General features: G+C 36.5%; 2 protein-coding genes across 2 annotated transcripts; one reads left to right on the top strand and one right to left on the bottom strand.

Annotated features, from left to right (window-relative positions):
* Positions 1–287: 287 nt before the first annotated feature.
* LOC115719433 (sodium/hydrogen exchanger 2) lies at positions 288–5,544 on the top strand. The gene is made up of 15 exons (XM_030648484.2): positions 288–917; positions 1,276–1,614; positions 1,700–1,818; positions 1,995–2,092; positions 2,241–2,300; positions 2,436–2,482; positions 2,569–2,763; positions 2,853–2,899; positions 3,088–3,154; positions 3,292–3,392; positions 3,486–3,587; positions 3,728–3,866; positions 3,949–4,011; positions 4,234–4,317; positions 4,706–5,544. The coding sequence occupies exons 2-15, from the start codon at positions 1,441–1,443 to the stop codon at positions 5,027–5,029; spliced, it is 1,620 nt and encodes a 539-aa protein (XP_030504344.1). The 5' UTR covers positions 288–917; positions 1,276–1,440; the 3' UTR covers positions 5,030–5,544.
* Positions 5,545–6,427: 883 nt separating this feature from the next.
* On the bottom strand, positions 6,428–9,566 carry LOC115719432 (FRIGIDA-like protein 4a). Its single transcript, XM_030648483.2, has 3 exons — positions 8,508–9,566; positions 7,886–8,061; positions 6,428–7,801 (listed from the first exon to the last, which is right to left on the bottom strand). The coding sequence occupies exons 1-3, from the start codon at positions 9,367–9,369 to the stop codon at positions 6,689–6,691; spliced, it is 2,151 nt and encodes a 716-aa protein (XP_030504343.2). The 5' UTR covers positions 9,370–9,566; the 3' UTR covers positions 6,428–6,688.
* Positions 9,567–10,478: the final 912 nt, after the last annotated feature.

Genomic DNA, 10,478 nt, shown 5'->3' with positions numbered 1-10,478 from the left:
TTTGAAACAAAAATACTGCTCAATTTCACCCCAAAATAGTTGGAAATTGAGTTGATATAAAAATGTCATATTCGTTGTTATAAAGAAATAAAAGCTTTACTAAATTATTATTAATTTACGTCTCTTGCTACAAATGTATTTTTCTCTAAATATGCCTAAAATTATGAACAAATAATAGATTTAATGGTAGGAAAGTTATTATTTAAAGCAAGTATTTTTCCCACCCACAATATTTAATTATTTATTTTTCAAAATATATAAGAGCTATTATTATTGTCCCAAAGGCAATGAGTGTTTTGTTTTGCTTTGTTCTCTTCCGTTAAAACACTATTCCCTCAAGTGAATCGAACCTTGTTATCTTTCCAAATCTCTACACCCCAAACCTATAAGGACCGTCGGATTACACCCTAGATTCCCGCACGGAAAAATGAACGGTCAAAATTGGATATGCGAAAGGGTACTGAGTAAAACTGAATGTAGTGGATTAAAACATCAGGGGTCATATTCCGTTTAGCATCTTCTAATCTCTCTCCCAATTGTTCCGTTCCTCACGCTTGTCTCTTCTCTTTCTCTCCCTTCTGCTTCTTCTTCCAGAGCTTTCTACCTTTCGATTACTGGCTTCCATTGGTTTAAATATCATTACACCTCTTCTTTCCTTTTTTATCTTTTTTCCCAGTTCTTTTTTGTTTGTGTTCTTCCGAAATTACAGAAGAGAAAGAGGAGAGGAGAGGAGTGCTTTCCTCTTCAGTTTCTGAGGATTGATTGCGGTATTTTGGGGCTGAAATTTCGGCAGATTGATCCTATTCATCAACTTTTTTTATTTAAATTTGTGTCTGGATTCATTACCTCGTGTTCCTGAATTCGAAGCTTCATTTCAGTGCCAGTTTCTTCATTGGATGCTGCTTCGAATTGTCTTGGTAAGCTTTTTTCGTTTTTTTTTGTTTTTTCTTCTCTTGTTTTTTTTTTCTTTGTGTGGGGATGAATATAGTTTTATGAACGAGTCTTTGTTTTTTTGGTTTCCGGGAAAACCGCGAGAACGTTTTTGTTTCTGTTTCCAAAAGGTTTTCTGTTATGAATAATGGTTCATAAATTTATATACTAGTCAATGAAGTCCCATAGTATGTTGAGATTGAATATAAACATAGATTGATGTTTTGTTTGTCATTTTCAATTCATTGATTAAATAAATAAAGAATTAAACTTTGCTTCTCCTTTTTGATTCAACGGCTCTGAGTTGTGACGTGCATGATGGTTTGTTGATTCATTCTGACGCAGGTTTCGTATTCGTAAGGCTTTACGAGATTCAGAAGTTCCATGGACAGTTCGGAGACATAGATTACAGATTTATTAAGCTTATAAGGGCATTTGAATCTCTTGCATATATAATTTGAGTCCGATAAAATTATTAAGTATTGGGTGATTGGAGAATAGGCTGACACAATGACTGTTGGGTTGGGCTTCGCGGTCTCAAAGTTGCAGACGCTATCTACTTCCGATCATGCGTCGGTGGTCTCCATGAATCTCTTTGTGGCACTTCTGTGCGCTTGTATTGTGATTGGTCATCTTCTGGAGGAGAATCGATGGATGAATGAGTCAATCACAGCTCTTGTGATTGTGAGTCATTTCGTCTATTAAAACAAATTATAATAAAATTATGATTTTTATTTCTTGTGCTGATTTTATGCTGGGTTGGTTGTAGGGTCTGTGTACCGGAGTTGTTATTTTGCTGATTAGCGGGGGAAAGAGCTCGCATCTTCTTGTTTTTAGTGAAGATCTCTTCTTTATTTATCTTCTGCCTCCTATTATATTCAATGCAGGGTGAGTGTGCTTGTTTCCTTTTATCTAATTTGTGTATATTTAGAGGAGTAACGTCCCTCGTCTTCCAATGTGTGTACTTTTATTTTCATGCAATACTGAAGATCTTTTCCATTCATCTTTCACGTCAGTAATGGTTTCTGTATAACTTATTATCTTGATCTTGATCTTTGTGCCAGGTTTCAAGTGAAAAAGAAGCAGTTCTTCAAGAACTTTATAACTATCGTGCTGTTTGGTGCGGTTGGTACATTAATATCCTGCACCATCATAACACTAGGTATATCTATAATCGTGAACCTCATATGCTTGCAAATCTGGAAGACGCCCCTATTTGATTATTTGTAGTCTGCTGGCTTCAGTGAAGGAGAAAATATATTTGGATCCATCGTTATAACTTGAAATTTGGTTTGGACTGTTTGATGCAGGTGCTACACAACTTTTCAAGAGGATTGGTATTGATAACTTGGATATAGGGGACTATTTAGGTACTAGCTTTGTCTCTTTCTATGCTCAAGCATCATATTTTTTAGTAATTACTTCTCACATTTTTTGTTCCCCCCTTTTTTGTTATTTATCATCTATGTATATATTTCTTCTTACGTGTTTTTTTTCTCTTCCAGCTATTGGTTCTATATTTGCTGCAACAGACTCTGTGTGTACGTTGCAGGTATGATATATCAGTATCTCTGCATTTTGTTGAAAGGACTACACTACATAACTCATGCAAACTGAAATTGTTGACTGGTGTTGCAGGTGCTTAACCAGGATGAGACACCTTTACTCTACAGTCTTGTCTTTGGAGAGGGTGTCGTCAATGATGCTACATCGGTGGTGCTTTTTAATGCGATTCAGAGCTTTGATCTTACGCATATTGATTCCAAAACTGCTTTGCAATTCCTTGGAAATTTCCTCTATTTGTTTGCTGCAAGCACTCTTCTAGGAGTGTTAGTAAGTCATTATCTCTTTTTCAGTCTATTTATCATGATTGTACACACCCCGTGTCCTATCTCAGTGTAACTTCTTTCTGTTCCTTGCAGACTGGACTACTTAGTGCTTACGTTATCAAAAAGCTCTATTTTGGGAGGTACTTCATAAAAATAATTAAGATTTTATATCTCATGCGTTGTTTACTTGATCTTCTGCAATAGTTTTCTTTTAACTTACACTGTGAACTTATCATAGTTGCTCTATTATGTTTTACTTCTACTTTTCTATTGAAACCTGACCTTCCAATCAGAATGAAATATAATAAACGTGCCTTTATATATACAGGCATTCGACAGATCGAGAAGTTGCCCTTATGATTCTCATGGCATACCTTTCTTACATGCTAGCAGAAGTAAGTTTATGTTTAACTGCAACCTTATGAAGTTCTTTTCCCTCATTACCCTCTTTCTGTTCTTCCCAGTTTCTTCACAGTGAACTGATATAAATAAGTCATAACAATGGAACTGGTATTTTTGATGTGCCTTGCAGTTGTTAGCTTTGAGTGGCATCCTCACTGTTTTCTTTTGTGGGATTGTCATGTCGCATTACACCTGGCATAATGTGACAGAGAGCTCAAGAGTTACTACCAAGTATGATCCAAAAAATTAAAGCTTTTGTGTCTATTGGTTATGCTTTTAGGAAACTGGTCAGAACGTGAATTTGAGTTTTCTTTTCATATACAGGCATGCATTTGCAACCTTGTCGTTTGTTGCTGAGATTTTTATCTTCCTTTATGTTGGTATGGATGCCTTGGACATTGAAAAATGGAGATTTGTAAGTGATAGGTATGAAAACTTATTCTCAGACTATGTACACTTTATCCTTTTAATAGTAGAGCAGTATGTATGATATCTTGGACACATTGTAAAAATAAAGCTCTTTCTTACAATTACCAATTGATTCTGTTTCGATTTCTCATTGGCAGTCCTGGAAAGTCAGTGGCAGTGAGTTCAATATTGCTGTGTTTGGTTCTTGTTGGAAGAGCAGCGTTTGTGTTCCCCCTATCCTTCCTGTCAAACTTATCTAAAAAATCTCAACATGAAAAACTCAGCCTAAGTCAGCAAGTAAATCTTCGTTTTTTCTCAATACATTTCTTCTTCATATTCATAATATAGTGATCAATCTACTGACTGCATTTTACTTTAGGTGGTAATATGGTGGGCTGGGCTCATGAGAGGTGCTGTATCTATGGCACTTGCTTACAATCAGGTATGTTTTCACTCCATTGTCCTATTGAATGTTAATCTACTTTTCAATTCTAGTGAGTTGTCACAAGCTAGAATAATTCTTTTGGTCAACTTCAGATGTCATTCCTGCTCCACTTATTTTTATTAGAAAAACAGACTTAAAATCAAGAAGAGAACTGTGTCATGGTAGAGAAACTTGTTAGTGTAGAATACTCATTTTTCACTTGTTTGTTTCCAAATGCAGTTTACAAGGTCAGGACATACTCAGCTGAGGGTGAATGCACTCATGATCACCAGCACAATAACAGTTGTTCTTGTCAGCACTATGGTGAGCTATTTTTTATATTTGTTTCATTTATGAGTTTGATGTGTCTATTTAGCATTATGTAGTGTTTACGAGTGCTGCTCGAAACTAAAACTTTGACAGGCCTTAGTGTGATTGTTTGGACCTCGTATTATGTTTGCATTAGGCAAGGAAAGGAATTACTTTTCATGTTTATAATGAGATTATAATATGGAAGAATGTAGAGATATTTATGTATTCTGTTCTACCAAAATATTTGCTGTTGTTATATTCAAACTGTCTCATAGTTTTAGTATGAATAGGTTTGATTTAAGATGAACCCACAACATAAGGAGTTTAGATGAATCAGTAGTCTTTCTATATATAAAGTTTATTTTGGGGGTGATGACTAATCTATCTGATTGTGATTTAGGTATTTGGTATGATGACTAAGCCTCTTATAAGATACTTGCTGCCAAATCCGAAACATACCACTAGCATGACCCTGTCGGATCCCTCTACACCAAAATCATTCACTGCACCGCTTCTTGGAAGTGCACAGGATTCCGATTTTGGTGTCATTGACGTGCCCCGACCAAATAGCATACGTGCTCTTCTGACGACTCCAACACACGCTGTCCATCGGTATTGGCGTAAGTTTGATGATGCTTTCATGCGCCCGGTGTTTGGTGGCCGTGGTTTTGTTCCTTTTGTTCCTGGTTCCCCAACAGAACGGAGAGAGCCTCAATGGCAATGATTACACAAACAGAATGAGATTGAGCTGTAAAATAGTTTTTCTTTTTCCTTCTTTTCTTTCTTAAGTTTTCTACATCTGGTAAGATCAACCAAATGAATGACTTTATTAAAGATCAGCTTATGAAGTTCCTCGAGAAACATTGTTTTTGGGCGGTGACTTGGCGCTGTACCAACATTGTCTTATCATATGTAGTAACATTATTATGTGTTGTGTATAGGTTTTTTGGTTTGCCCCAAACGATCAAAGGGTTATTGATTTGTTTAATTTTGGTTTTGGCTGGCTTACTCTGACAAGATATGAGAGCGTTTGTCTATATTGTATTGTATTCTTTGCCCGCAAGTGTAACGTAATATTCGCATAACAGTTGATGCTTTAATCAGAGTATATTTGTTTATAACTCTTGCATTGGCAAGGTTATGAAAGAGTGCTTTGTAAGAATTCAGGTGCCTTGATGTGTTGCATTACGTGTGCATTTTTTTTTGTGTATAATTACTTAATTGTCCATTTTGCTTAAAGCGATTTTGTCATGTATAAAGTCATTTAATCTTAAGCATATGGATATGGTGATCTGATTCTGCATCACAACTATTTAATTGTGGTGCAAAACAAGTCAAATACTATGTATATCATGTGGTTTATTTATATGGGTAAGTAGAGGATAAATTTGTTATGATGAAAATACAATAAACTGCAAGCAAACATCTAAGTTGGAAAGCTGGCTGCTTGAGATAGTCATATTGTGGTGGGAGAAGTACTTTTTGCAACTTGATCATGGGTGTTTCTCTAGCTTCATTTGGCTCTCCTTTTATCGACCTATGATACTTGTAGGTTAAGATTATCCTCTTTTTTTTTTTTCTTTTGATCTCAATTAAATTCATACCTTAAATCTTTAAGGCTAACTTTAATGGGCGGTTGTCAAAAAAAATAGTGGGGCATTGTGACTAAGAGTATGATGTGTCACTCAGAGAGTGAAAACAACGTTGCCCATTTCGCATCGGCCCCAACTTACGAAAAAAACAAGTTTTATTTTTGTTTGAAAAAGATATAGCTAAAAATTAAAGTGGGTTAGGTGGGGTTTTGGGGAACATTTTTTGTTGATGCCCTTTGCTCACACTTGTAAATTGTAATATGGCATACCAATTATAGGTGCTTATTCACTGGGGCAGCTCATTGATTATATTTGTACGAGTTCTTCATGTGGTACGTGATTAGTAGTGTTGAAAGCTGTTTTGTCTACCCGCTTACCAAAACACCATTGATGCAGAGTTTGAAGTGCTCAGCTCAACAACAATACTACTATCCTTGGAGGGTACAAAGACCCCTATAACATGTTCCAAATATTTTTGTAGATTTTTAAGGTTCAGATAGGTAAGCATACTGCTAAAGACAGATTAAGCATTGTGAAAATAAATTAAATAATCATGAAATCAAACATGCTCATCTACAAAATTCACAGCAAGCAGCACTTACGCAGCATCAAAATACTACAAGTATCTAACACCAATGGAGTATCCAAAAACATTTGCCAGGAGTCTCCACAGAACATCACCGGGCAGTAATTACAGAAAAATCTCTAATAGGTGTAGCATCACCACTCACCAGTGTTGTAAGGAAAAAAAAAAACTTCTACTAAATTATGAATATCAGTTGAGACTAGAGCTAAAGGTGAAACACATATGGCCGATTAGACTGTATTTCATAACCACTGTTGGAAGATGCTGGCCTGTCATTGTAAGTAACTGCCCGTAGAGGAGGATCCCCAGGGTAATAAGCCAGAGAACTATGTGGGCTTACATTGGAAGTGATGCCAGCAGTTACTTGAACTGCTCCTGTAGATCCGAACTGCTCAGTCCTCCTCCCACTTGCGCCTACACTAATTCCATAAATGTCTGCCGGCAAGTTCATATGTGCAGAACTAGCTCCAGAGCCTGCTAATCCATAATGAGCAGAGCTCATATGATGAGTCTCAGGGTTAGAACTCATCAAACTATAGGCTCCACCAGCCAAGTTTGTCTGCTGCTGGGTCACAGGGGGTGAGTTCGTCAAACCATGGGATCCAGATGGTATGTTTGTATGTAAATCAAGGATGGAACGGGCCAAATTGTAATACCGGGAAGAGTATTCAGTCCCCTGGCCCGTGTATGAAGCTCCTGCCTGATAGCGAGATGCTTCAGCGGAGTAAATGTTTGAAGCAGCACCAAAAGATGGATTTGCAGCAGGAGCAGCAGCCCCTGATGAAGGCATTCTAGCTGGTAAATAGTATTCTGAGCCTTCCCCCTCAAACAAGCCTTCTGCGCTGTGATGCATTGCTTGGACTGCAGCTGCTCTAGCAGAGACATTAGATGCTACAGCCATTCTGTCCGATTGTATCAAGTAATCTGCTCTTTCACCTTCATACAAGCCAGCTGAATGGTGATGCAACTGAACTATGGTTGGTGCTCTAGCAGGATAGCTTAGAGCACCAGTAGCAGGAACTGATCGTGGATGCTTTTTTCTGTTCTCCTGCCTTTTCATTTGGGTTTTAGAATCATGGAAATTGCGTTTCTGTCCGCTCTGCTGCTGCTGCTGCTGCTGCTGCTGCTGCTGCTGCTGCTGCTGAGCTTTGGCAGCAAGAGCAGAATGTGTTGGTGGTGCTCTCTCTCTCTTTAGCTTTCGCAGACTCTCAATTTGTTCTTTAAGATTTTCAGGAGATAATTCGGATTCTAGCTTATAATCTTCAATGCATCTTATTACACTTCTCATTGCAGCTATTTCTTTATTTGCGGCATCATCCTGCATGTATGACAAATTGGCAATTAGATGAAATCAAAGATGTTTGATGAAATGAGGAAGAGATGAATGAGAAAACATTTATACCTTCAGTTTGAGAGAGTTATGACTGTTTCCCAAAATAGAGTTAGCAACCTTCTTGGCCTCTTGCAAATGGGCCTTAAGAAGGGGAACTGGTGGGAACTTGTCAACCAATTCAAATGTATAAATGAATCTCACAGCCTCAATCATCTTATCTTGAGAAATGAGATTTTGGATAAAATCTGATACCAATAAAAGAAAAAAAAAATGAAAGCCAGCACAAGAAGAAACTCCAGTTTGAAAACTAGAGAACAAACATAAATGCAGCCGTACTAGTGAAAACAAATATGAAAGAGAATAATTAAGTCAAATGTATGAACAAATATTTACAGGAAAAATTTTCAATATTGAACAACAAAGACACACTATTTTAAATTATCACTGAATTCTAACGTTGTTTCACAAACTCAGACAATTCTAGTACAAGTAACAGTATTATTTAAATATTCTAACAAATAATGTGACAGGAACAATCGACCCAAGCAGCAATTGTTGAGAACTTTCATTACAATTGGTTAATTTTTGATTGAATAGGATGCTAATGCCAGGTAACTTCTTATAACACAAGTAAAAAATCACAACAAAGAAAGAATTGACTATTAGTTAAAATGGTTCTCCAAAAACTCACCAGAGGCCTTATCAGAGAAACCAAGAGATCGAAACATCTCAGGAGCCTGCTTACGCTGCACAACAGTGCCAACAAGATTCAAAATCTCATCCTTATTATACTCCCCAGCCAACCCATAGGCATTCAAAAGCAGCAGAAACCCCCAAATCTCCATAGAATTCACCATTTCAAGATTCATTTTCGTCTTCCAAAGAGTGGAAAGTTTGGAAGCCTCTTCTTTAACTGGACTATTTATCAAAGGTCTAACATTTATCAACTCCTCCAACAAAAGCACACTACTTCTCCTCATAGCACTGAGCTCAGGATCAACAACTCCCGTTTTCATTCCCGGTGGATAAAACCCTTTAATGGCATCCAAAACTAGTTTCCCAGAATCTTTTAAACCCTTGAGCGCGTGTCTAACATCATCACGTATCGATTCATGCTCTTTCAAATTCTTCTTCAGATAAACCATCAACGATTTCCCATCACTCACCGGAATCGCATTGCCATCCACTTTCGCAGGCGTCGATTGATCGGATTTGACTTGTTTTTTCGGAGCATTCAACTTGGTTTTTTTGGAATCAATTAGGGGTTGAAGGGTTGAGTTCAAATGTTCTTTGAGTGAACTAGGTTGGAATTCCTCGACTTTGGGCAATTGGGTATTTTGGGGGTTTTGCAATTGTTGAAATTCGTCAAATTTGGATTGGATTGAGTTGTTTATGGATTGGAGATGATCCTCGAGGTCTTGCCATTGGAGGGTGAAACTGGCAACAGCGGAGGCGTGGGCCTTAAGAAAGTTGAAAGCTTTGCGGATTTGTGGTTTGTTAGGGTCCGGCGACGATTGATGCTCCGGCGAGGTTTTGTCAATGGTGGTTGACATGGTTGGGTTTGGCGGTGAAGGGAGGATTGATGTTGAAAAATTAATTGGGACTGGGATTGGTTCAGTTCAGGTGGTTAAGGTTAACCTCCAATCCAATCCAATCTCCATGCATTGGAAATTTGATTATTGATTTATGAGTCAACTCTCTCAAACATAGTCGGTCCTCTTTTGCTTTTCTCTTCTCACTAAACGTTATCAAAACGGCAAGTCGTTTCGTTATTTCACTATATATACAAGTTTTTGTGATGTGCCAATGGAACATTTAACCCATTCATTTTTGAATATTCTACAAATTAGGAAATCTATATCAAATTTTAAATTGTGATAGTTTTTTATATAAATTCTTTTAATAATATGAGTAATTATTATAGTGAACTTTTTCTTTTACTCTTAATAAAATAAACAAAATAAATTAATATTATAGAATTGTACTATTTTTTAATTATATTTAAGGTGCGTTTAGAAAACCATAATGTAATTGGATTTGTGTGTAATTAGAAGTAATTACACAATTCGGCATGTTTGTCTGACCATGTAATTACACTGTAACTGTGTAATTGGAAGTAATTGATGGGTTCCAATTACACTCTCCAATTCTCATGCCCCCCATGAGAATTGAATGTAATTATTACACTATGTAATTACTAAAATCTTTCCATATTAAACATTAGGTACTAAAAAATATTATTTTCCCATGTAATTTTTAACTATTTTGTCAAACAAAATATGAAGAATTCATACATAATTACCACCTCATATCCAAATACACCTTGCATTTTAAAATATAGTGTGATTACTAGACTGTGTAATTACCACCTTAGTAATTACCCTACTTAGTAATTACACAGTTACTTCCAAACACACCCTTAATAAATGATAATGTGTGATTCTACAATGCACCATCTTAAAAGGGATGTACTGATACACTCTCTACTTGTTTCGGCATCTAGAAAAAAGAATTAGTTTAATTTTTTTTTTTCATATTCATGTACTTTATAGCTATTTAAGATATCCAAATTTTTTTTAAGAAATTCGGAACAATTTACAATATAGAAAACAATATTCAAACAGTCTATTTTACAAGCGTATAAAATAAAATAGTCACGCGT

This window comes from Cannabis sativa, chromosome 2, assembly GCF_029168945.1.
Source record: "Cannabis sativa cultivar Pink pepper isolate KNU-18-1 chromosome 2, ASM2916894v1, whole genome shotgun sequence".
Classification (NCBI taxonomy): Eukaryota; Viridiplantae; Streptophyta; class Magnoliopsida; order Rosales; family Cannabaceae; genus Cannabis; species Cannabis sativa.
Note: the sequence above shows the minus strand (reverse complement) of the source record. Positions and strands in the feature narration are given on the sequence as shown.